At 51.2% G+C, this 27,423-nt stretch overlaps 1 protein-coding gene across 11 annotated transcripts in view; it reads right to left on the minus strand.

Moving 5' to 3' along the window:
- Positions 1-18,875: 18,875 nt before the first annotated feature.
- The window catches only part of PDE9A (phosphodiesterase 9A), a 104,287-nt gene continuing 95,739 nt past the window's right edge, over positions 18,876-27,423 (minus strand). For 6 of the 11 annotated variants that reach the window (XM_086417039.1, XM_086315564.1, XM_086315591.1 and 3 more), the window contains 6 exons: positions 26,270-26,383; positions 24,327-24,431; positions 23,520-23,648; positions 21,699-21,794; positions 20,192-20,264; positions 18,876-19,106 (listed from right to left, as the gene is read on the minus strand). In XM_086417039.1, the coding sequence (XP_086273165.1) occupies positions 19,096-19,106; positions 20,192-20,264; positions 21,699-21,794; positions 23,520-23,648; positions 24,327-24,431; positions 26,270-26,383 (528 nt within the window). In that variant the 3' untranslated portion in view covers positions 18,876-19,095. Of the gene's footprint in view, positions 19,107-20,191; positions 20,268-21,698; positions 21,795-23,519; positions 23,649-24,326; positions 24,432-26,269; positions 26,384-27,423 lie in introns of all 11 variants that reach the window. The other 5 variants (XM_086417030.1, XM_086417048.1, XM_086315554.1 and 2 more) reach the window with 1 other exon arrangement.

Raw genomic sequence — 27,423 nt, forward strand, 5'->3', positions numbered from 1 at the left:
CCAGGAGACATCCTCTTTGACCTTCAGCTCATTTTCTTTCTGCCTAGAATGTGGTCACAATGGGTGGATCTACTGTCTTCATATTGGGACCATGAGATGACCTTGATGATGAATACCGAGAGACTGAATATATAAATGGACAATGGCCAGATCGTATATAGAAAAGAACTCTGACCCACAAACTATAGGAACCAATCCTTTTATCTTACAAATCAGATCAGATCAGATCAGCCGCTCAGTCGTGTCCGACTCTTTGCGACCCCATGAATCGCAGCACGCCAGGCCTCCCTGTCCATCACCAACTCCCAGAGTTCACTGAGACTCACGTCCATCGAGTCAGTGATGCCATCCAGCCATCTCATCCTCTGTCGTCCCCTTCTCCTCTTGCCCCCAATCCCTCCCAGCATCAGAGTCTTTTCCAATGAGTCAACTCTTCGCATGAGGTGGCCAAAGTACTGGAGTTTCAGCTTTAGCATCATTCCTTCCAAAGAAATCCCAGGGCTGATCTCCTTCAGAATGGACTGGGTGGATCTCCTTGCAGTCCAAGGGACTCTCAAGAGTCTTCTCCAACACCACTGTTCAAAAGCATCAATTCTTTGGCACTCAGCCTTCTTCACAGTCCAACTCTCACATCCATACATAACCACGGGAAAAACCATAGCCTTGACTAGATGGACCTTTGTTGGCAAAGTAATGTCTCTGCTTTTGAATATGCTATCTAGGTTGGTCATAACTTTCCTTCCAAGGAGTAAGCGTCTTTTAATTTCATAGCTGTAGTCACCATCTGTAGTGATTTTGGAGCCCAGAAAAATAAAGTCTGACACTGTTTCCACTGTTTCCCCATCTATTTCCCAAACCAGCCTGCTATAAGTCAGACAGGTAGTAACTCAGACTGCTATCTCTAGTAACCCATTATAGTCATGTTTCTAGAATGAAGCTGCTCAGTTGCTTCTACCTTTGTGACTGGAGGTAAGATTTGTGATGTGGAGCTGGTTGCCAACTGAAGCTTGGGTGTCTCTCCTCCTAGGAAACTGTAAGATGGTGCGTTATCCTCCTTGATGATGGCTGCATTTCAAAGAGACACCCTTGGGTCCTTGAGGAGTTGTGAGACTGGCAAGAGGCTTATTTCATGTTTGACCCACAACTGCCAATATCCAGACTTCTTCTTTTAAGAGATATGTTTGTATTTGCCTGGTCTTAGTTGCGGCATGCAAGATCTTCACTGAGGCATGTGGGGTCTTAGTTCCCTGATCAGGGATTGAACCTGGGTCCCCTGCATTGGAAGTATAGAGTCTTAGCCATTGGACCACCAGAGAAGTCCCCAGACTTCTTAACATGACAGAAAATAAGCCTCTATTACCTTTAAACCACTCCTATAACCAGTTTGGAATATCCAACAAAAGCACAGTTTTGTACATTTTTTCCAAGTCTAAAAAATTCTCTTATCTTTGAATATTGCCTCTTCCATACCCTCTTAGAAAATGTGTTAGAGCTTCTCATTGTATCTTCCTTGTCTAAAGTTTTCTTTAATAGTTTTCAATCGTTATCTGCCTGTGTTATAGATCTAGCCTCCAGTTCATTAATTCTCTCTTCAGCTGTGTCTGCTTTGTTGTATAATCATTGTGTTAATTTTTTATTTCAATGAATCATAACAAATAGATCTAAAATTTTTGTTAGCTTTTAAAAAATTCTGCTTCTTTAAAAAATATCCTGTTTCATGTGTTATGAGTGTTATTCTCTATACGCTATCTAGAAGAAGTCATTTTAAGTATAAAGACAGATTGAAAAAAGAAAGTGTTAGTCGCTCAGTTATGTCTGACTCTTTGCAACTCCATGGACTGTTACCCACCAGGCTCCTCTGTCCATGGGATTCTTCAGGCAGGAATACTGGAGTGGGTTGCCATTCCCTTCTCCAAGGGATCTTCCCAACCCAGGGTCTCCTGCATTGCAGGCAGATTTCACCGTCTGAGCCACCAGGGGAGCCCTAAGGACAGAAAAAGATATACTGTGTAGATTAAAAAGAAAACAGCTGGAGTGTTTTTTGTTTGTTTGTTTTTTGACCCTGAGAAACGTTTATTGCAGGACCAACCAAGGAGAACAGGTAGCTTGTGCTCAGGAAGCCCAGACTCCATGAAGCGTTTCAGGGAAGAGTTTTTATGAACAATTGGAGGAAGGGCGCAGTGTGTGTGACCTTTCTCTGCCTGGTTGGTGGGGAGGGAACAGGGTGGTGTTCCCTGCCTCTCAGACATCAGGCTTCTGGTTCCAACCAGTCTGGTGTCTACACACTTGTTTAGTCACTTGGTTGTTCCCACCTCTTTGTGACCCTATGGATTACAGCATGCCAAGCTTCCCGTCCTTCACCATCTCCTGGAGTTTGCTCAGACCCATGTCCATTGAGTTGGTGATGCCATCCAACCATGCTATTCACATACTTGTGCTCAACCTGCAGTCACCATCCTCCACCTGGGTGGAGGCCTTAGTTCAGTTTTAGATGCTATGACTTCCAAGGTTGTCTCCCAAGTAAGTGTTGCTGCTGCTGCTGCTGCTAAGTCACTTTACTCGTGTCCGACTCTGTGCGACCCCATAGATGGCAGCCCACCAGGCTCCCTCGTCCCTGGGATTCTCCAGGCAAGAACACTGGAGTGGGTTGCCATTTCCTTCTCCAGTGCATGAAAGTGAAAAGTGAAAGTGAAGTCGCTCAGTCGTGTCCGACTCTTCGAGGCCCTGTGGACTGCAGCCTACCAGGCTCCTCCGTCCAGGGATTTTCCAGGCAAGAGTACTGGAGTGGGTGCCATTGCCTTCTCCTGTTAGTACCAAAAAAACTGTCACAAAGAAATGGCACAGAAGACGTTCCCAGTGGTGTTGATGATGAGCAGGAGTTAGCGTAGCTGATTTCAGGACCTAATGAAGCTCAGGTTCTTGATGTCTCATTGCAGAAAGAATTCAGAGACAAAGTGATAGGTAAGAAATGGATTTATTTAGAGAGAAAAACACTCCACAGACAGAGTATGGACTGTTGCAGAGGTCAAGCGTGGCCTGGAGTGTTAATATCAGACAGTGTCGATTTCAGTGCCAAGACTATTACTAAAGACAAACATTACACAAATATGAAGGGGTCAAGCTGTCAAGAAGATACCACATTCCTAAATGTGTCAGTCCTAACACCAGAGCTTCAAAACACATGAAGAAAAGCCTGAAAGAACTGAACCTTGAAATAAACCACAATTACAGCTGGAGATTTCTGCGCCGCTTGCTGAGTAACCAATAGAATAAGTAGACAGAACTTCCTAGGCCTGGAAATTACGAGGCTCTGAGGTAACCATGGCAACAACACACCCCAACCAGCCAGGCTCCTGGCAGGATGGCTCATGCCCCACACCAAGGTCTGCAGGAGGTGGTACGGTAAGGATGTCAGTTTTCCCCAAGTTGAAGTATATGTTTAATGCAATTCTTATCAAAATACGGACAGTATTTTATAGATACAGAAAATATGATTCTAAAATGTATATAGAAAGGTAAAAAACTAGAAGAGCCAACTCACTGGAAAACACCCTGATGCTGGAAAAGATTGAGGGCAGGAGGAAAAGGGGGCAACAGAGGATGAGTTGGTTGGATGGCATCACCGACTCAAGGGACATGAGTTTGAGCAAACTCCAGGAGATCATGGAGGACAGAGGAACCTGGCATGCTGCAGCCCATGGGGTTGCAAAGAGTTGGCCACGACTTAGCCACTGAGCAACAGCAAAAAGACTAGAATATGTATGTGTGTGTGCTCAATCACTCAGTTGTGTCTGAGTGACCCTGCGGCCTGTAGCCCAGCAGGCTCCTCCATCCTTGGAATTTCCCAGGCAAAAATACTGGAGTGGGTTGCCATTTACTCTTCCAGGGGATATTCCCAACCCAGGGACTGAACCTGTGTCTCTTGCATCTCCTGCATTGGCAGGCAGATTCTTTACCACTGCCCCATCTGGAAAGTACCTCAAAAAGCTAAATAGCTAAATATTTTTGAAAAAGAATGTAAGATGAGAGGAATCAGTCCATCTGATTTTAAGACTTATAGTTACAGTAATTGAGATTGTGATATTGGTGCAGGCATAGACGCAGAGATCGATGGAATGGAACAGAAAACCCAGAGATAGACCCACACGAATATGCCCAACTGACTTATGACAAAGATGTAAAGGCAATTCCTTGGAGGAACAATAACCTGGTCAACCATTGGTGCTAGAGCAATTGGACATCCGTGGGGGAGAGAAGCAAGCCTCAGACTAAGCCTCACACTCCATGGGAAGTTCAGTTCAGTTCAGTCGCTCAGTCGTGTCCGACTCTTTGTGACCCCATGAATCGCAGCACGCCAGGCCTCCCTGTCCATCACCAACTCCCGGAGTCCACCCAAACTCACGTCCGTCGAGTCAGTAATGCCATCCAGCCATCTCATCCTCTGTCGTCCCCTTCTCCTCCTGCCCCCAGTTCCTCCCAGCATCAGAAAGGAAACCCCAAATGGACTGGATTAAAATGTAAAACCATATGATTTTCAGGAAAAAAATTATAGAAGAAAACTTTCAGCATCTGGGGATAGGCAGAGAGTTCCTAGACCTTATGTCAAAAGCAAGATTGGTGACAGGAAAAATGGATAATTTGGACTTAAAATTAGAAATATTTGGGGACTTCCCTGGTGGTCCAGTGGCTGAGACTACATTGCCGATGCAGGGTCCTGGGTTCAGTCACTGGCTGGGGAACTAGACCCCACATGCCGCAGCTAGGAGTCTGCATGCTGGAATGAGAGATCCTGCATGCTGCAACTAAGACCTGTACAGCCAAATAAATAAAAAAATATTAAAAAATTAAAAATATTTGCTCTGTGAAAGATGCTGTTAAGAGGATGAAAAGATTGGCTGCAGATGGGAGCGAATATTTGTAAACTGCATATCTGACAGAATCTAGAATATACAGAGAACTTCCAAAACTCAACAATAAAAACAGCAAAGCCACAACAATACCCAAACAGCTTTGAAAGCGAGCCATATCCATAACACACATTTTACTAATGAGCGTACACAGAGCACATCTTTTCAGATGTGCTTGGCCATCACGGGCGTGCAGACTAGAGCCACAGTGGCCTCTCACCAAAGCAAAATTAAACAGTGGCAACACCAGATACTAAAGAAAGTGTGGAGGAACTGGGCCACTTGGCCATTGCTGGTGGAAAGGTGTAGGTATAACCGTTCTGGAAAATGATTTGACCGCTTCTTATAAAAGCAAATATACACTCGGCACATGATCTAATAAATACACTCCTGGGCATTCATCCTAGAGAGACGAAATATCATATTCACACACAGCATGTTGGTGAATGTCTGAGGCAGCTTTATTCATAACAGCCAAAAACTGGAATCAGCCCAGATGCCCTTCAACAGGCGAACAGTTAAACTGTGATGTACTCAGTTTGTGGAGCACGACTTAGCCATACAAAGGAACAAATTCCTGGGCTTCCCCGGTGGCTCAGCGCTAAAGAATCTGCCTGCTCTTGCAGGAGACATGGGTTTGATCCCTGGTCTAATGAGATCCCACATGCTGTGGAGCAACTAACCCCGGGCACCACAACTATTGAGCCGATGCTCTATAGCTCCGGAGCCACAGCTACTGAGGCCCGTGTGTCCTAGAGCCCGTCCTCCACAAGAGAAGCCACTGCAATGAGAAGCCCACACACTGCAGCTAGAGAACAGCCCCTGCTCTCTGCAACTAGAGGAAGTCCACATGCAGCGACGAAGACCTGCACAGACAAAAGTAAATAAACAAAAGTCTCTTAAAAAGGAAGAAATTCCCGATGCACACAAGCACCTGGATTAACCTGCAGGGAATGATGCCAAGTTAACTAAGTCAACCCCCAAAGACCACATACTGTGTGACTTCACTTATAGAACACTCATGATGCAATTATAGAGATAGAGAACGGACTACGGGTTGTCAGGGGGTGAGGCGAGGTGGAAGGAAAGAGGGTGAGGCTACGAAAGGGCAGCAGAAGGCTTCTCATGGGGATGGAATGCTGCGTGTCTGGACTGTGCTGGTCAACATGTCGACAACTGGGTGGTGATTCGGTACAGATTTCTATAAGATGTTACCATCACGGGGATCTGGTAAAGGCTACATGGGAGCCCTCTGTGTTCTTTCTTACAGCTGCAGGGGAACTTACAATTGCCTCAAAATAAAAAGCTTCATTTAAAAAATGATCATTTTTGGGGACATCCTTGGCGATCCAGTGGTTGGGATTCTGCTCTCACTGCCGAGGGCACAGGTTCAATCCCTGGTCGGGGAACTTAGGTCCCACAAGCTGTGTGGTGTGGTAAAAAAAAAAAAAAAAGTAATTTTTCTTGGCTGTAACATCAGAGAGAAGCTAATCTCATGGAGTCCATGTGGTTCCTGAGCATCCCAGAACTGGGAGAACTCTTGGCGAGGCAGACCAATTCTGCATCCCTTTGACCTTGCGGGGCACTGGCTGATCCAGTTGGGTCCTGCCTCTCTTGGCTGAACCCAGGGTAGACAAGGCACAGGTGGGGAAGCTGGAAGAAAACTCGAGGAAGCTCAGGAACTTGCAGACATGTTGATTCTCTCCTGGCTGGTGCAGCAGATGCAGCTGTAACTCGGACACACTTTACTCTCTAATGGCTAACACAGCACGAGACTCGTCTCTCCTACTAGAGCGTCTCAGATGGTGTTTATATGGGGCCACACCACCATGCACGTGCGTAGCGCTATAAATGATCTCAGCTGTTACATCACTATTTATAAAACGTGGGGCAAGAGAGCCTGACCGCTGCCATCTTGGCTAATTTGCTCTCTCCCTCTAGGCCCTCAGCAATTCAGGCTGGATCAGCCTGAGGCATGAACGTGTGAGCCCAGCAAGGCTCCCTGCAGAGAAAACCTTTCACCTGTTGGCTGTGAATGATGCTTCTTGAGATTTGGGCATGCTGTGGGCAGCCTGTGGGCTGGGAGGGTGTCTCAGGGTGAGGACAGGCTTCGAGCTGGAAAGCGTCTTGGGGACTTTGGACATAGCCTGTGTACTGATTGGTCACTGAACCCTCGGCCATGATGACAAGGGTCTCCTGCTCTGGTCAGCACTGACTACTCGTGTGGCATTCAAAGGAACCACAGGAGATCCTGGGCTTCCCAGGTGGCTCACTGGTAAAGAACCTGCCTGCCAATGCAGGAAACATAAGAGAGGCAGGTTTGATCCATGGGTGGGGAAGATCCCCTGGAAGAGGGCATGGCAACACACTCCAGTATTCTTGCCTGGAGAATCCCATGGACAGAGGAGCCTGGTGGGCTACAGTCCATGGGGTCGCAAAGAGTTGGACACGACTGAAGTGACTTAGCACACATACACAGGAGACTCTGCTGGAGGGGCTGGTGGGAGCCAGGCCCACCCCATGGAGGCCCTAAGAGCTATGGTGCTGTGTCCATAGCCTTAACTGGACCCCAGAAAGACCAGACCCAGATGCCTCACCTTGAGTCGGGGGGCTCCCTCCAGGAAGTGGGGGGCTTCCTTCCCCAGGAAGCAGCACTCGGTGGAAGTGACCAACTGCACCGGCAGCAAGGGGTCTTCCCCCATCAGCCTGTGGACGCAGCCAGTGATGGATGATGACTCACAGGCCAGCTGCGGTCACCAAGGACGATACCCTGATAAAGACAGAAGCTCAGACCTCATGGGTTTACATCATCTTGCCCCTCTCCCTGGGGGCTGCTTGACTCTGTGGCAGCAGAGTTGTCCCCTCGGTTGTCAGCAGCCAGGTTTGGGATGTAGTGGCCTGAGCGGAGGCAGAGGAAGGTCCATTTCTGTTGCAACCACCTGCAGCGGCGAGAGCAGCTTTTGCCACTGAGAGAAACCTTTATGAACACTTTTTGGTCTTTCTGCAGTCATGTGTGCCTTCTTTACACCTCTTCATTTCTGAGCAAAAGAAGACATGTCTTTCCTAAACACAAACATGTGGAGAATCTGTTCAGCTGGAGCAGCAGATAAGCCCACCACAGCAGATCAAGAAAATGCCACGAGTTTTTTCCAGGGGTTTTTGTGAAGTCCTATCAGAAATGAGTGTCTCATCTTCAGGGAGATCCATGCATCTCTATTCTCACTCGCCCTTCCAAGCTCTCTTTAAGCCAATTTTAATGCAGGGCTAGTAACACTTTCAGAGGAAAGCTTGACCAGTAGACCCGATGATTCCACCAGCTCAGCTGCATTAACAACATTCCTAGACTGCCTCTCAACTGTTCATTATTCATTCCCTCACTCATGTCCATCAAGCATCCTGGCACATCTCACCTGCCCAGGCTGGGGACCATCAAGGAGCAGAGAATCTGCCTCCCTTGCATTTCCTGGTGCCGGTCCTCACCCCTCCCCCAGCACTCAGGTGTTTTCTTGAGATACCAGTGAGGACAGCTTACTTGTCAGAGATTAGCTTCGGAGAACGAGATTTCTAAAAAAGGTTCCTAATGCTTATTGGACTTTTTCTTGCAATTCTAACGAAAGGGCTGACCTGACCTGACCTAGAGGGTGCTGGTGGAATGAGGGGTCTGACCACCTACTTGTATCAGGCAGGTGCCACGTAGGCTCAGAAGGTCATGAGCAAGGTTAAACTTCTAATGTGCCCAAGAGAATGAAAATAAATACAAGGCAGTTATTTAAGAAGCAAACTCAACCCTCATGTTTATTTCCACAAACTCCACACTTACCTCACTCATTTCAAGTTTGCATGATTGATTCTGGACAGTTAAACATCTAACTATGCACCAGTGATTCTCAGTAGAATTAAGCCCTCAACACCCACTCCATAATTACGCTCTCATTCAGGGAGTCCTGAGGGACACCCCTTATCTGCCGTCCCAGTGGGGAGTTCGGACTCCATGGCCTGCAGAGTCTCCAGAGTGGGGCTCCTGACCCAAGAGTGGGGCCGTTTTTACCTTTATGGGGCTGGGTTTCTCGGACAATAAAGATAGAGAAAACCATTACCACCTACTTAGAGGCTTAGAGATGCTCCTGCTGACAGCTCAGGCTCTGGGTTCCATGTACAGGGGCTGTGATCCAGTCTTGCCAGCTTCTTATCTACCATCTGCCCAGCCTCTGAGTCTTGGCCAAGTTACCCCATCAACATATAGTATTGTTCATGGCTATCTGCTGATGAAAAAGTGATACACTCTCATTGTAGAAAATGAGGAACGTGTGCTAGAAAAATACTGCTTGTCATTTCACCCAGGAGTGTGAAATACCTTTTAACATTTTTCTTTAACAAAATAGGGATTGGAATGTACAAACCATTTGTATCTGCCTTGCCCAATCTAACACTCTCTAATAAACACTTTCCAGTAAAACTAAATGCCCTGGAGACACAATTGTTCGGCTGCAGCATGTCAAAGCCTATAGATATTTCCTGGTTTACTTGAAGTTTCTCCCTCTCTTAAGACGCTATTATCTGCTTGTCTTACGGCTGCCTGAAAACTCCACCTTGCCCTCCCACCATTTTAAAGGCCAAATATGGCACTTTTTGTGAGCCTTTAGGGGTTCAATATAAAATCTCACATTCATTTTTAAGAATCCCTTGATTACAGGCTTTTGTTGCAGGATAATGTCTTAAAATCCTCTACACTTCTATTAAGTACCCCTGGTGGCTCAGTGGAATAAACAAACATGTATAAATTCTGGTGAGATAAAATAGTACTAGGCTTCCCTGATGGCTCAGACAGTAAAGAATCAGCCTGCAATGCAGGAGACCTGTGTTCAATCCCTGGGTCAGGAAGATCTCCTGGAGGAGGAAATGGCAACCCACTCCAAGTACTCTTGCCTGGGAAATCCCATGGACAGAGAGGGGTCTGGCGGGCTAAGGTCTATGGGTCGCAAAGAATCGGACATGAATGAGCAACTAACACACACACAAAATGGTACCAGATGCAGTCTGCTCTCAGGCTTGGCCATCGGGGTGTAAGGCTTACCTGATTCTCATAGTTGGGACAAACAGACCCATCATTACTGGGGGTGCACTGATAGCAGAGCCCACAGTGGGACGGGGCAGTCACTCCAAGGACCACAGGGAAGCTTTAAAGAGCTTTATTAGTTGAATCTCGTCAATGGGCATTCTAGAATCACAGCCCTGGGATGTGACAATAACTTAGCTGCTCTCCACAGGATTGACCCTGTGCCTTCACACCTGAAATCAAGTAACTTGTGGGAGGGTTAGTAAAACTCATGGGGTGGGGGGCTTGGTGGTCGAGGAAGAAACAGGTATCCAGAGGAGCCTGGAGAATAATGCCAGCTGTGTTCTACACCGCAGTCGTCCCCGCTCTGGTAGACGGCAAAAGGCCCTGTGTTCTTGGCAACTCTGTCATGAAGAAAAATCTAGTTTTCCACCCCTTAAATCCAGTCACAGCCAAGTGACTTGCTGTGGCCAAGGGGACAGGGTGACTGTGAGGCTTGATCAGACTTGGAAAGTACTTGGGTCCCGGGGTTCACGCTCTCTCACTGCCGGGACCACATTGCTGCCATATCAACAAACCACACTTTGCTAGCCTGCAGCACCGTGACAGACACGTGTGGCTGCAACTCCAGCTGATGCCAAGCACTGCCGGACGTGCGAGCAAGGCCATGTACACCAGCCGGCTCCAGCTGAGCTGGGACAGACCAGCCATCCTGTCTGGTCAGCCCACGAAGCCCTGAGGAATAGTAATAATAAATGCTGTTGCTTCTCCTTTTCTCCTTATATAAACTATTTATTTATGTATTTGGCTGCGCCAGGAGCAGCGGGATCTTCCCTGCTGCATGTGAGACCCTAGTTCCCAGATCTGGCCCCCTCTGCATTGGGAGCGTGGAGTCTTAGCCACTGGACCACCAGGGGAGTCCAAATGTTGTTTCAAGTCTCCAAATTTTAGGGCGTTTGTTACACAGCTAGATCTAACCGACACACTCCCCATTTGTATACAGACGGTTGAAGGTGACATTTCAGGTTTGAGTTTGATCTAGCAGAGGGTCATCATTTATTTTCCTGGATTTTTGTGGTCCATCCATCCTTTTCATTCTGACCTGTTTCAACCAGTTCTCCTCTTTTTGAGTCACACTTTACTCAGTGTCTAGTCCTCTCAGAGAGACCCCACTGGCCCACCCCTGCCTCTGCCCTGGATCTGCCAGTCTCCTTTCCTTACAGTCACTTGCCTTCTGCCTTCTTTGGCAGCTCTTTTGAGGGAGCCTGATCAAGAGAAGATTCCCCCGAGTAACAGAGCTACCCCCTGCCAGGGGATAAACATCATTGATGGCCTTCTGCAGTGATGCCTTAAGCCGTGAGACAGGCAGGGCAGGCAGCTCCTGAGGGTACCTGATGCTCAAGGAGAGCTGGGTACCAGAATGTGCAGAGCGCTTAGCACAGGCTGTTGAGTTAATTCTCACAACCAGCCAGAGAGGTAGAAATGGACAGATGGGAAAGCTCAGACTGTGAGGGCGTAGAGGGTGGAATTGTGTCTCCCCTCAAAGATCAAAACCGCTTGTTCCTGTGAGTGTGACCTGATTTGGAAATATCCTCACAGATGCCATAAGGGAAGGTGAGGTCAGCCTGGTTGGGCTGGGCCCTCATCCAACGGCTGGTGTCCTCGGAAGGAGAAGGAAAGTTGGGCAAGGAGATCAGAGGAGAAGGCCATGTGACGGGGAGACACATATTGGGGTGTTTGTTGCCCCATGAGCCAGGGACTAGTGAGGACGGCTGGCAGCTGCCAGACCTGGGAAGAGCTGAGGGAGGGTTCTCCCCTAGAGTTTGCAGAGCGACTGACCACAGCTCAATTTTGGATTTATGGCTGCCTCAACTGCGAGAGAATCAATTCTTGTTTTTTTTTTTGGCAGTGCTAGGCGGCATGTTGAATCTTAGTTCTCCAACTAGGGATCAAACTTGCGCCCCCTGCATTTGAAGTGTGGGGTCCTAACCAATGGACCCCCAGAGGAGTCCTTCCTGTTGTTTTTAAGTCACTGAGCTTGGGGCACTTTGCCACAACAGCTCCAGGACACAAATACAGGAGGTGGGCTGTTAGGCTCCACACAATTAGTGAGAAGAGGAATCCAGAAGGACTGAAACCCAATCCTGCCAGGTTCTTTTCAGAAGCAGGTAGCCTCTGGACAGTGGTCCATCCTGATGGTGGAAGCTGGGCCAGTGCAGGAGGGAGGAGCAAGCTGGCTTGGAGGAGGCCGGCTGGGTTTCTGGAAGCCTCTCAGGGCTTCATTCAGGGCAGATGGGCTTGTTGGAGCAGAGCGGGCAATCTATAAACATTAACGTTTCTGTGCAGTTCCTTGTCCGGAGAAGGCAATGGCAACCCACTCCAGTGTTCTTGCCTGGAGAATCCCAGGGACAGGGGAGCCTGGTGGGCTGCTGTCTGTAGGGTCGCACAGAGTCGGATACGACTGAAGTGACTTAGCAGCAGCAGCAGCAGTTCCTTTTCAATTAGTAGACCTTGGTCTGCACAGTGCATACATCAGCCCAGCAGGCAGCCTTGGCCTATGCAACCGGCAGGCAGGCGTTTCCATGGAGGTGGGTGCTGTGAGCCACGCTGCCCACCACTCCCCAGGGTCCATTAGTATCTGTGGGACACACATCGGCTATTTAAGGGCAGGTGCCTCTGGGTGTCTCAGCAGCAGTGAGGCAGGCAGCGGGGTCAGCGGCCCCAGTTACCAAGCCTCTCCTCTGTTTCACTCTAATCAGCACGTCTAATGCGTTTTGATTCAAGGAGATCCAACCAGTACATCCTAAAGGAGATCAGTCCTGGGTGTTTTTGGAAGGACTGATGTTGAAGCTGAAACTCCAGTCCTTTGGCCACCTGATGTGAAGAGCTGACTCATTTGAAAAGACCCTGATGCTGGGAAAGATTGAGGGCAGGAGGAGAAGGGGACGACAGAGGATGAGATGGTTGGATGGCGTCACCGACTCGATGGACATGGGTTTGGGTGGACTCCAGGAGTTGGTGATGGACAGGGAGGCCTGGTGTGCTGTGGTTCATGGGGTTGCAAAGAGTCGGACATGACTGAGCAACTGAACTGAACTGAACTGAGTGCATCTTGAAGCTTTTGTAGAATTATTAATACTGTTAAGGAAAACAGCAGAAATTAGTCAAGAGTTCTCATGACCACGAATTATCTCAGGACACTGCCTGGAAGGCATGTCCCCCTCCGCTGCCTCTCTTCACACCTGTCCCTTTGTTCCCGAATGAAGCCCAGATGTTCCTGTTTTTACCCCGTTCACTGCCAGGTCTGAAAACTGTGCCAAGAGTGGATGTGTGCCATCGTTTCATCTTTGGGGCATTGTTCCTCTCAGCTGGAAGTGGGTTCAACATATGCTCACAGATGTGCGTACACACACACATGCTAACACACACACTCTCACACACATGTGCCTGCAAGTGTACCCCACCCCCTCACGCTCACACACACACACACACACAGTCACACCCATGCTTACACAAACACACATGCCTGCAGGGGTGCCCCGTCCCCCCACCACTCACACACACACACCGTGCAGCAGTTTTCCTCTTAGTGATTGTCTAGGTTAATGACCACAAACTCAAAATTCACTCCTTCGATTGGTAATTGGTCACCAGAGTCTGTTAGTGGTCACCAGAGTCGCCCCAGAGTGTGTGGGGTCTTGGTAAACCATTTTAAAACAATGATTAAAAGTCCTTGGAAGCAACATGAGTCACTCCAAATCACTGGGGGCAGCAGGACCATGGATTCCAGGCACCCTGTGTGCCACAAGCCGTGCACGGACCCCGGGGATGCTGGATGTGGCTCCTCTCTGGTTTCCCTGCTGGCCTGGAGCGCCGAGGGGGTAGACACCCAGGGGCCTCAGCACACATGGAAGGGTTGGAGAGCGAGAGACAGGGCAGGTGGTGCCTGCAGTGGGGGCCAAGCCTGTCCTGCTGGTGCTGCCGTGAGGAGGTCCTGTTTTTTTCAAAAGGAAGAGCCAGAACGTAATCAGGGGAAGGAAGTTTTTCCTACTTGTGGATGTGAAGGTTTGGAAAATACAGTTTGGTCCCCAAACCCTGGGCACCTCTGTCACCGAGAACCTGGGGCCACTGCTTGGCTTTGGGGTCACTGAGAGTCCCGGGGTGTGAGGCAATGGGCATGTGTGCGGAGATTGAGATGGGAAAGTCCCTCTGCCCCTTATACCTCCCTCCTCGGGCACCAAAATGTCCCCCATGGACAGTCTTGCATTTTCCATGCCCCATTTAAAAAATAAAATTTATTTATTTATTCTATTTAGAATAGTAAAACCAGTCACTGTAGAAAATTTGGAAACTACAGGAAAAATAAGACGTCTACCCGTCTGCCCGTTTCAGCCAGAACCTAAATCGGCTTCTGCAGCAGAGGCTCCGAGGCAGGGATTCGGTTTGGGCTCCTTGGCTGAGGACGAGTCAGGGGCCCCTGAGCAAGGAGGCCCAGCCAGGTGGACATGGCCTTGACTCCTGGGCACCTCCAAAGGGCCTCCTCCATCTCAGCACATCCACTGTTGTCCTAATGCCCTCAGTCTTGTCTCCCAGCTCACAGGGCCCCTCGGGGCTGGGGAAGCCTGGCCAGGTGTCTCTAGGGGCGCAGCTGATGCCTCTGCCCAAGCGGACACCTCTGTGGAGGTCCCCGGTGCTGGACAGGCCTCTCCCTGGACAAGCAGTGTTCCGGAGAGAGGAGGGGCGGCTGCAGGGCTGCAGGACATTCAGGGGTCGCCCAGGGTCCCCGTTTCACTCTGTCTGGCTCTCCAGTGTGCTGGCCCCATGCTGGCCGCCTGGACACAGTGATGGGAACTGTGTGAGAAGTCCACAAGGTCAAGGTGTGGACGGAGCTGATCCCCCACAAGGCCTCTCTCCTGGGCGTGTGGAGACTGTCTCCTCCTGCGTCCCCACGTGTCCGTCTGTCCACCTGTGTCCCTCTGCGCGTGTCTGTGTCCTCTTATACAGACACAGCCGTCGTGGATTAGGACACACGCCAACGACTGCATTTTAACGTAATTACCTCTTTATCGATCCTACCTCCAAATGCAGTCACTTTCTGAGGTGCCGGGGAGTGAGGGCTTCAGATGATAGATTTCATGGGACATAACTCAGCCTATGACAAGGGGACTCACCCCCCACCCACCACCAGAAGCTGTCTCCTACTGGAGGCACCCACCCCCGAGCTCCCGAGACTCTGTGGGACCCACTGGCCCTCTGTCTTCCCCGAGGTGGGTTGGAAACCCAGCCTGCCTCCGGGAAAACCTGCCTGAAGACACAGGGGACCCCGAATCCCTAGCACCCTTGCCAGCCCCTCCTCTCCTGGTGGAGAACATCCCCTCAAAATCCAGAGTGATGGTTTCACCTGCCCTTTATTCAAATTACAGTTAAATTCTTTTGATTTGTGTTGTAAAAACTCCCCTCATGATAACACTGGAGGGGCAATAAGAGTGGCGTGTCATGTCTGGGGCCCTCTCCTGAGTGCAGGTGGGGAACCGGTGCCTCTGCTGCTTTGGGGTGAGGATGGATGTGGCGACTCCCGCAGCCACTGACCCACCGGGCGGGGCGGCTCCGTGGTGCCTGGCCCCGCAGAGCAGCCGCTCTTCTCGCCAGAGGAAACCTGTGAGCCCACAGTTCCCACCGGTGGCTGTTTATCTTCCTCTAATGGCTGTTTATCCAGGATGAAGTAGTGTGTTTAGTGTTCATTCAATCCTCACGCTGAATGGATGTTCCCAAGTGATTTAGTTAAAGATGTCATTCTGGCTTCAGATATCATGGGTGGAGGAGTGCATGGATGGATGAGCCCGTGGATAGAGGAGCCCACGGATGGAGGAGCCCATGGATGGAGGAGCCCACGGATGGAGGAGCCCATGGATGGAGGAGCCCATAGAGAGAGGAGCCCATGGATGGAGGAGCCCACAGGAGATGTCCGTGGTCTGAGAGATGGGGTGGGGGTGTTCAGCCACAGGGACACCATGCAGACAGACACCTCTCCTTTCTCCCTTCTTGGTGACAAGGTCACAGCTGAACTCACAAGCAACTGCACGGCCTTTCTGACGGCATGAGCTTGGTTCCCCGGGCAGAGCACTCTCAGAACCAAGCCCCAGGATGGTGTTTTCCAGGAGGATTTGCTGGGGATTTATTGGATCCAGTGTTTGACCCATGCTCGGGGAAGTTCTTGGGGAAAGAAGCCATAGAAAATAGTGCTGCGTTGTCCGCTCGTATGAACACAGTGTGGTGGAGCTGTGACTGGGGAGCAGGACGGGGCGGTTGTCTCACTGTAGTGTGCTGCGTGCGGGTCAGGACACTGCTGTGTCTCCGCCACCTGCTCCCTGTGAGGCTTGGCTTCATCCTTCACTGAGATCAGAGGGAGGCCACCTCCTCCTCTCAGCCTGCACTTGGTACGTGGTCTCTTGGCCAGCATGTGGGGTGTCCCCGGGCAGGAGGCCTTCTGGGTCCTGGTGTGCAGGCTGACCTGGGTGGACAGGGCTCATGGGCTCTGGGGCTGGTCTGTGCAGTGGGGGGCTGGCTGGCAGCTTCTCTGCAACTTAAAGGGAGGGGGACGTCTCCGTATAAGAGGAGACTCAGGAAGGGGCCTCAGCAATCCCATGGCTCAGCTCATGGGGTAGGATCTCCCTACAGTGTGGAAGCGCTTCCGAAGCAGAAGGCTGGGGACAGCATCCAGTGGGCCCCTGATTCTCTAAGGCAGTGGTCCCCAACCCTCTTGGCACCAGGATGGGTTTCATGAAAGATGATTTTTCCACGGACTGGGGAGGGCAAGGACGATGGTTCAGCATCACCCACCGCTCGCATTCTGCTGTGCGGCCTGGCCCCCGGGTCTGGGGGTCGGGGCATGCGTTAAGGCATCCCATTAAGGACGCCAGGCTGTTGACACAAACACCTGGGCTGTCACAGGTGCTGCCAGGACAGTCTCTCCTCTTCTTTCTTGACTTCCCTGTTCCAGGACTTGGTGTAACCTACACCCAGTCAGGCAGAGGAGGTGTGTTAGAGTGTGTATACACACAAGTGTACATGTGATTGTATGTATATAAATGTATATGTGTGCATGTGTACACACACATGTACAGGTATGACCATATGTGTCTGTGGACATCTGTGATTATGTATATGCATGTGTGTGTGTGGACACATGCCTGAGTATGATCACATGTCCATGTCTGCATGTGTGATCATGTTTACAGTGCACACCTGAGCATTATGCATGTGAGCACCTGTGCATATGTGTGACTGTACACGCATATGTTTATGTGTGTACGCATAGATCATACATGCGATTGGATGGATATGTAAGCATGTATGTGTGTGTTGTACATATGCTACACATATATGTAAGCACATGTATGAGGCCTCAGTGTATATGTAAGCATGCATATGTTGCATGTATATGTAAGCATGTGTGTATGGGGCCTCCGTGCATATGTAAACATGTGTATGTATGTTGCACATATGCTATGTGTATATGTAAGCATATGTGTATGGGGCCTCAGTGCATATGTAAACATGTGTATGCATGTTGCACATATGCTACGTGTATATGCAAGCATGTGTGTACAGGGCTCAGTGTATATGTAAGCATGTGTGTACAGGGCTCAGTGTATATGTAAGCATTGCATGTATGTCACATGTATACGTAAACATGTACGGGGCCTCAGTGTCCATATGTGGACACGTGAATATATGTATGCAAGTATGTGTATGCTTGTGTAGCCGTGTGTGTGGACCTATGTGTGACTGTGTGCATGTGTGCATGTGTGTGCACAGTGTTGCCTTCACTAATCACCGTGGGAAGCTGGACTGAGGCAGTTTGGTGAGGCAGGTACTCCGCGTGCAGCAGACAGAAGGCGCTGTTCAGAGCACGGCCTCACCGACGGGGACAGCGGATGATCAAACGCCGGCACAGGAGGACACGCAGGCCGAAGGCATCTTATCTAAACGCCTGCTGAGTTTGGGTTGTAGTTTAACCTAAGCTGCGGTGTGCAGTGGCTTTAGCAACATGAAAATGATAAACAAAACTAAGAAGAGATGTGGAACCCAAGGTCCCTCTCTGGTACGGAACTGAACTCAAGAAGAGATGGAACATTTCACAGCCCCGAAATGAATTATTCAAAGAAGTAATATTCTGGAGTTCACCAGAGGGAACAGATGCTCCAAGGAAACTGAACCAACACACGAATGAAATGTCCCCAGAGCTCAGACTATGCCGACAGCCCCTGAAGTCAGTTTTTAGAGCAGGTGTTACCAGGGAGACAGAGACGGAACCCACAGCTCTGGGGAGAACTGAGGGGTCTAAATGCACATGGGGAGGGGGTGTCTGGACTGTGAACTGGATGGGGCTGGGTCTCCCCTTGTGGGCGCCAGTCCACCCAGAACATCCTCAGTGCTTGTCCCTAAAACAGAAGCAGCAGCAGGAGGACCTGAGATGGGGCCCATCGTTCCCTGAGACAGGGATCTTGAAATGTGCTGAGTAAATAGGCTCCTTGTCCTATGTGCTCATTTTGATGTGGAATCCCCACCCCTGGAAACAGGCTCAAGCCTGTGGTTGTCTGTGTCCCACATGGATTTCTTGGCTCACACCACCTGCAGCCTGACCAAGCCACCTCCAGTCCCGTGTCCCCGAGCACAGCCACCAACGTCCCCCTAGCAAGTCACAAGGAGGACACGCATGTCCCCAGTGCTCTGAGCACTGAGCTGACATCTAATGCCGAATTACATGGAGGCACTCAGCAAGTCACTCAGACCATCGCTCTAAGACACACGGGTGAGGAAAGCACAGTGTTCTTGTCTCAGGTGGGCACCAGGGAGATTCCTGAAGCAGCCCAGGATACCCAACTCCACCAAAAAAAAGCTCAGACCCATTTCTGTATAAGAATATATTATTTAAAAGACAGTTTAAAAATAAAAATTCTGTACAGCTTGTGAAGTCCTGTTTTTTTTTTTTTGTATCAGTGAACAAAATGGTTCTTAGAAAATGATCTCTTGGTGGCAGGCACTCAGGACCACTTTTTCCTGCACGGATGATCCTGCGAAGCTCGGCCGGCTGGGTCCAGAGCAGTAGTCTGCAGCTCTCTACTTTCTTCAGGCACAGTCTGCTTGGAAAAGGGAAAAGATGCTGGTTTGTGTTGGTGGGATCAAAAATGCTCTGCCAACACCACAAATCTCATGGCATCACACACAGTGAGCGATTTTTCTGTATCAGAATTCTCTGCTTGTTGAACAGCTAAAACAAGAAGAATGGGATTATTACCTCTAGTTTAGAGATTGGGGCTCTGCAGCTCAGAGAGGTTGAGACACCTGTGGGTGTCACTCAGCTTATAATGAACAAAGCCTGGACTCATGTGGTGTGACCAGACCCCATGGAGACTGAATGAACTGGTTTGCCTTCTGCCTGGACTGAATGAATAGCCAGGATCCACAAGTGCAGAGGATGTGCTTGTAGTGACATAAGCAAAGACTATTTCTGAGAAGCTTTGAAAAATGTTTTCTCTTATAAGTGGTACCTATGCTAATCAGGATGAGATGGTTGGATGGCATCACCGACTTGATGGACATGAGTTTGAGCAAGCTCCAGGAGTTGGTGATGGACAGGGAAGCCTGGTGTGCTGCAGTCCACGGGGTTGCAAAGAGTCAGGCACGACTGAGCGACTGAACTGACTGATGCTAATCATTGATCTTTTTCTGTTAACTAAGGTATGACACCTTCTTTCAGAGCCTAATTGTAACAATTATACGCTAGGAAGAGACATTCCATTTAAAAACATTTGTACATACAGATTTCTTCCCTTCCTTCCCTTCCTCTGTCCTTCCCAGTTTTTCACACTGTCCCCGTTTCAATCTGAAAACTAGTCAATCCTAAAGGGAATCAAGCCTGAATATTCATGGGAAGGACTGATGCTGAAGCTGAAGCTCCAATCCTTTGGCCACCTGATGTGAAGAGCCAACTCACTGGAAAAGACTCTGATGCTGGGTAAGACTGAAGGCAGGAGGAGAAGGGGATGACAGAGGATGAGATGGTTGGATGGCATCAGCGACTCAATGGACATGAGTTTGAGCAAGCTTCGGGAGGCAGTAAAGGACAGGGAAGCCAGGTCCGCTGCAGCCCATGAGGTCGCACAGACCTGGACACAACTGAGTGACTGAACAACAACCGAGACATCACTCAGAACAGCGTTACCTTCGCTCTGTCGCCCGAGGTCTCTGCTTTTCTCTCTTGACATGGCGCTCCCAGACGTCAGGCTCTCAGCCTTCTGCTATGACCAGGACAGAGCACACAGGAGGTGACGGACAGTGAGTGAGCGACTGCCTGTCTGCTCAAAAGCTTCCTGGGACAGGAGGTGCTAAGATATGTGAGGAGACGTGCCCCTGGAGGCACTTCCCAGAAACAGCTCTGCACGGTCTACCTTCCCGGCCGTTGGAGCCTCACCACGTGGCCTACGTTCGGTCTTGGACAGTGAGCTCTTGCTGGCTGCAGGGGCAGCCCCAGAGAACTGGCCATGGTGGATGCTGAGTCCATGGCCCCATTACCTCTTTTGTGGGTCAGCTCTTTTTAGGGGCAGGAAGGGGCCATGGAGGGTCCTACTGGCCTTCTGGGCAGCCGGCCTGGGGCCTGGAGACTGAGGCCTTTGCAGTGACGGCTCGAGGCTGGACCAGGGGGGCCAGGCCTGTAAGCCCTCCTGTCAGAGGGCATGGCTGGGGGACACCTCCTCTTACATCTGTTCTGTGCATCATGTACTCTTAGGCTTTTGGGGTTGTGTGACTTCCTGGGAGGAAAATCCGACTAGAGAAATCGGTTGCCGGCCGGGATTGCCTATCGACCCGAAAGCACCACGGTGCGTCTGGCATCGTACACAAAGGAGGTTGAGAGGAGAGCCACCGGAGGCTCAGCAAGGCACTGTGGGAGTTCCTGGCTGGAAGGCAGGGTTGAGGCCCTGCCTGCAGTGAGTATGAAGAACAAACGGCATGGGAGGGGACCCTGGGGTGTGGGCGGGGGAGTGCCAGGCAAGGCCCAGTGGGGACCAAGCCCGCAGCAGCGGGGGTGCACTGGGCACCCGAGAGAGACGGGGAGGGAGGGTGGATGGAGGGGAGGCCACACTTGAGTGACTGGACGTCACAGGTGCACATCCCAGGGGTCCCAAGTGGCAGGGGGCCCTGAAGCAGGTCTGCACCCTCTGGGGTCCTGCTGGGGCCAGACCAGCTCTCGCAGCTTCTCTGAAAGCCTCCACCCCAGCTCTGAGCCTCCCTGAAACACAGGACCAACCCCAATAGCCAACTAGAGCCGGATTGGGTCTTTCGATCCTCCTCAAGGTGCCAGCAGAGTCCCATGGCTGGGTGTGGTGGTGGCTTTTCCAGAGACAGGGAGTCTCTTCCATGGCCTTGCTTCTGAATAAAGTCGGCCCTGGGAGGAGGGGAGGGACCTGCACGGGGCCAGAAACCCGCTCTGAGGGGACGCAGGTGGCAGAGGCAGTGATGTCCTCGAACCCCATTGGACGACCACGACCTCAGGGCACAGACTCCCCCCAAGGCTCTGTGCCTCCCATGCTGTGAGCTCCCTGAGGATAGAACACCTCTGCATCAGGCCTGGCGTCTCTGTGGGACAGATGCGCTCGGTTGGAGGCCCCCTGGGTGGTGTGGCCGGGCGGGGTGGGGCCCGTGGATCCCAGGCCTTCACAGAGGCGACTCACCTCCCTAACGGCATCATCCATCTGCTTCAGCTCCTCGTAGCGATCTCGGGACTCCCACAATGGCTGCAGCATGAGCTCCTCAACCACGGGGAAGAGCTGTGAGAGAAAAGATGGCTGTCAACAGGCTGTCATCCTCGCGGGAAGCGCATCGTGGGAAACCAGCCGCCCTGGAGACATGCTTCTGTCCAGGGTCACAGCGGGGGCAGAATCCAAGGTGCTCCAGGCACGAGGCTGGCTGCTCAACGGCTCCTGGGAGCCTGCGGGGACAGAGCACCCACCTGCCTGTTCTGAGTCCCGCTGTTTCCAGCTCTCACATTTCCCACGAGGACTGGCAGAAGCCGCTCCCTCCTTCTGCCTCCCAGAACCCCAACATCCCTCCGCGGACTCTCTTTTCCCAAATGCCAACCTCGCCAACCTCACCCCCAAGACTCCGGGAAGCCACGGGTGGGGGGAGTGAAGGGACCCCGCATGTGGCCCGGGACCCCCTCTGCCCGCACCACACTGGGGCCTGGATCCCCCTGTGGCTCTGCCTCTCACCTGCAGTGCCCATGGCCCCAGGTCCACCTGGTGAGCATGCTTTGTCTTTGAGACTCAGCTCTGAGGGGGCTGCCTCTCCCTCTGAGGAGCCCCCTCCTCAGTCCCAGGAGGCACATCCCCTGCCTCCCTACCCCCTGGGGCCCTGTGCACACAGCCCCCAGTCCCAGCCTGCTCCTGCAAGGGAGGAGGGCAGGCCCACCATCGCCACTGCTGGCTGGCACCTGCCACCTGTGGGGTAAGAGTGCTGTGGGGCTTGAGGAAGGGTGCGCTGAGGTAGTTCTGGAAGGTTGCTGAGAACAGCAAGGGGGGCCCAGGCCAAGGCAGGCTGGGCTTAGAGCTGGAGACTTGAAGAAGGTGGGACCAGGAGCCACGGGCCTCTCCGGTAAGGCAGAAGTGCCCAAGAGGATGGGCGACGGCCCAAAAAGGCGGGTGGTCTGCCCTGTGCTGGGGGCAGTGGGGAGCCATGGAGAGAGGCAGAGGCTGTCTCCTTCCTGAGGATTAATGTGGTGATCGCTGTGGGGGTGGGGGAGACAGGGGCGGGCAGGTCAGAAAGTTCTTCTGAAGGTAGAGATGAGAGGTGCTGACAAGGCCCTGCTGGTGCCCTGGGTGGGGGGGTTGGGGTGGCTCCAGAGACACGGTGCAGGAGGGCCGCCTGGCCCAGGAAGAGGCAGCGAGAGGCTCTGTGGTTCTGTGGCTGGGTCACTGCTTGGGCTGGGGGGTGGGCACGGAGGCCAGGAGGGGTGGGGGGCAGTCTGTTTGAACACTCGGGTGTTAGGTGTGGTGGGCTTCGGGTGAGTGTCAGGTAGGCGGCTACTGCACATGTGTGTATGTTTGAGTGTGTGTCCATGTGAGTATGTCCGTGTACCTGTGTGAGTGTGTGTCATGGGAGTGTGTGTCTCTGTGTGTGTCCATGTGCCTGTGTGAGTGTGTGTCTGTGGGAGTGTGTGTGTGTGTGATGTGAGTGTGTCCATGAGGCTGTGTGTGTGTGTGTCCGTGGGAGTGTGTGTCTGTGTGTGTCCATGTGCCTGTGGGAGTGTGTGTCTGTGGGAGTGTGTGTGTGTCATGGGAGTGTGAGTCTCTGTGTGTGTCCATGTGCCTGTGTGAGTGTGTGTCCGTGGGAGTGTGTGTGTGTGTGTGATGTGAATGTATGTCGTGTGTCTGTGTGTGTCCCTTTGTGTGTGTCCATGTGAGTGCATGTCTGTGAGTGTGTGTGTGTGTGTCCATGTGAATGCACACGTGTATTTCTCCCTGCTGGGTCACCAGCTTGCAGAGGTGGTCATTCACCTTGGTCACTGTCTCAAACATCGGGATCAGGACAAACTTGATGAAACCAATCTGGGCTGTGGCTTTGGTCACTTTGTCCCGGTCCATGAATGGGGCCACGGGGAGGCCCTCTGACTTCTCGCGGTCACTCTGCAGGGAAGGTACCGAACATGATGTTAAAGAAAGAAACACTCGTGGAATCTGGGAGCTTCAAGGATCACTGCTCTCAGAGGAAGAGAAAAACAGCCAACATGCTAGCAGAATCACCCGCATCACAGATGGTAGTGAGCGCGTGGGAGATGAGGGCGCTGTAAGTGCCAACCAGGGGCCCCCGAGCCTGCACGGTGTGTCCAGGGGCGGGGAGGACGGCTCCAGGCCCTGCTGGCTGCTCAGCAGCAGAGCAGCTTGTAGACCAGCACCCCCCACCCTGCGACCCCTCATCCTGGCCCCAGGCTCATCAAGCTGCTCTAGCGAGAGGCTTATTGTCCCTTCTGACATTTTCCGTCTTAGGCTGGCTTTGCTTCCTATCCCAGAGTGTCCCCAGCCATAACTGTTTGGTCTCATGCACCCAGGGGCCCCCATTGGGTGGGGGGAGTTAATCAGTAATAACAGGGGTGCTAACACGGTGACAATTTGACATCAGCTTTTCCTGCTTGTCCCTGCCTTGTGTGTCTCAAATTACAACCCCACGCGTTTCTGGCGTGCCCCTGCTGTGAAGGCTTCTAGAAGCACTGACACTGGCCACCTTGGTGCCTCTGTCACATTTCAAACAGGAACCCAGTTAAGGGGCTAAAGAGCCTCAGGAGGCGTGGCCTGTGCGACGCTTACCTGCATGAAATATTCCTCCAACAAACAGTCCACCCACGGTTCTGCCACCTCCATGGGGCGGACCTCGTTAGAGATGTCACAGCATTTGATCAGTATCATCTTCAGCTGAAAGAAGAGATCTGGACTCAGCTGTGCAGCAAGGGACGCACCTTGCTGGGCTCTGGGTCTGGGCTTGCCATCATAGGCCAGCAGGGGGGAGGGTGGGCAGTGCGTGTGGAGAGGAACTGAACTTTGCTGTGCCCCCTCCCCCCAAAAAGGCACACTTCCCACTGCAAGGGGAGGAGAACGGGGCATCACCACACTCTTTCCTGGAGGCACTTGAGTAGCAGGAAAGCCCCTTGAACACATGGACATTTTGTCTTATGAACCACATACTGCAAAGCTCACAAGTATCTCTTTGATGTTGACGATACATAAAAAACATAGACAGACAGCGCTGTCAGGAGGCAGAGGTTTAAACGGTCATGAGAAGAAACCCTGTGGGCCTGCTGAGCACTGAAGAAGTGCGTTAGACACACAGGGCGAAGGGGACCCTCACAGAGCAGCAGGGAGCGTGCCCACCGGCCTCGGTGACAGGGACAGAGTAAAGGGAAAATGTGTGATTAAACAGTTAATTCCCAGGGGGCTCAAGTGCTAAAGAATCCATCTGCCAATGCAAGAGATGCAAGAGACATGGGTTTGAGTACTGGGTCGGGAAGATCCCCTGGAGAAGAAAATGACAACCCACTCCAGTATGCCTGGAGAATCCCATGGACAGAGGAGCCTGGCGGGCTACGGTCCAGGGGGTCGCAGGGTCAGGTATGACTGAACACGCGCATGTGCGTGCACACACACACACACACACACACATGCACGCGCTCTAACGGATTATACGTAGAGAAAAAAATACGCAAGACCCCTGTAAGTTAATGATCACTCAGGAAGTGAGTTTTCTTTACCATAAAACCAAGCAGGCTTGCTTAGCAAGAAAACCACGTGATAGAAGCAGGGGGACATACCCTCAACCACAAACAACGGTGGCGAGCGACCCACTCCTGCCCAGTGAGCTCAGTGAGGTAATGCCTCCTAGGACATACTCTGCACACGCAAAAGACAATAATTCATGGAAAGGTGATGTCTTAGAGTGAAAGACCCTCGTTGTACTGTGACCTGAGATCATTCTTCCGTGCTGCCATGACAGTCCCGGCTTAAGCACATAGGGATGAGAAAACTCCCCCCACCCCACCTGACGTGGAGGAGGAGCTCATGACGGAAGCGCGATGTCTACTCAAGAACCAGGAAGAAGGTGGTCTTTTCTGCTCTCCCTACATTTCCTTTGACTATAGGACCGAGCCCACCAAGTTCTCAGGGTGTGGCATCCTCTCACCCACCCACTTGTAAGCCTCACACGCATCTTGTTCTAATCTCTTATCCATGCCTTTGCCTCTCATTGAATTCTTTCTATGCTGAGACATACAGGACCAAGGCTACTTGGAGCCCCTAGAAACACCACCTGGGGTTTCATCAGCACCCCATGGTCTGAACACCACAGGGGAGGCAGGGGTGGGAACCACAGCCCTGCCGGTTGACGGGGGTGTGGTGGGCCTGTGAGAGCACAGTCACACAGATGTCGGGGCAGCCCTGGATTCTGCCCTCTGTTCCCAAGCCTGGCATTCCCCTGCGTTGGCCGGGCCTCTGCATTTGGAACTGCCTTCGCCCACTTATCACATTCGAATCCAAAGGAGATGGAAGGATGGGAAAGGAATTCCTTTAACCAGGAGAAAGGGTCCTACTGGGGGTTGGGGGGCTTTCCCTGCTAAGCGCTGAGACTTTGCAAATTGGTCTTACTGATACCTCACTCCAGGTGAGGGTATGCATTTTCCTTTGGTTTCTTGGTTCCCAGTCTGAGCTGGGGGGTGGGGCTCACCCACCAGCCCCCCAGAGAAGGAAAAAAACCCACTCACAAGGGTCATGTGCTCCTTGTTGCTGTAGTCAAAATTCTCCATTTTTTCTTTGAAAGAGTCCATGATTTCCGCATGCCTTGCCATGTCAGTGGCCAAGATTAACGTGATCATTCCCTGAGAAGTGAAAGCCAAGAGTTAACACGGGGCATAATTCCAATAATTACTCAGTGAGCACCCATTGTATGCGGAGCCCTCTGCTCACGTCACTTCATTCAGAACTCATGCCAATGCCAGGGGTGGGTACTGTCCTCGTTTTTATAAAGAAACTGAGACTTGGAGAGGCTAAGGAGCTTGCCCAGGTCACAGCTGGCGAGTGGAAGGCTGGGGTTTGAGCCCAAGGATGCCTGATGCAGGCTGCGTCCCCAGAGAAGGCTCTGAGCCCAGGCCCACTAGGAGCATTCAGCTGCAGAGAAGAGGCTCAGCGTGTCTCCTTGTGAAGTCCAGTCTATTTTAGCCAAGGACAAATGTTTCCTGCCAGTTCACTAATCTAGATATACGGTTTGTTCTTCCTAGATCTTGTTGCTGGAGGTCAATGACCCATTTTCCAAGAGTATTTTTTTCTTATTATCTAATCTGTATGTGACTGTATGTGCATCTCTTGCTTGGGAACAAAGTCTGATGATAAATAATAGCATTCTTCTATTAACAAATTTGTAAGCAAAAGTGAAATGTTTTTAATACAAATATTTTATGATCTTGTTAACCAAATGTTGGTTTAGTAGACGTAATGTAATTTGAAACCATGGCCATCCATCAACCTACTCATCCACCCATTAATTTATCTGTCTACCCATCCATCCACTTGTTCACTCATCCATCCATCCGTTCACTTATTCACTTAGCTATCCGTCCATCCATCCATTCACCCAACTTGTCCATCCATCCATCCATCTCTCCATACATCCATCCACTTGTTCACTCATCCATCCATCCGTTCACTTATTCACTTAGCTATCCGTCCATCCATCCATTCACCCAACTTGTCCATCCATCCCACAAATATTTATAGGGAACACCTCTGTCCCGGGTATGATGTTCTACTTCTCTAAGAAAACACCACCAGAAACATCAAATACGGAACTCAAACCAGTCAGTACAGATAAAAAAATGTACTTGGGGAGAGGGCATCACTGGCCTTCTGAATTGTGCAATTT

The sequence above is a fragment of the Bos grunniens genome, chromosome 1 (assembly GCF_055505025.1).
Source record: "Bos grunniens cultivar Pamir isolate PY7600 chromosome 1, Bosgru_T2T1.0, whole genome shotgun sequence".
NCBI lineage: Eukaryota > Metazoa > Chordata > Mammalia > Artiodactyla > Bovidae > Bos > Bos grunniens.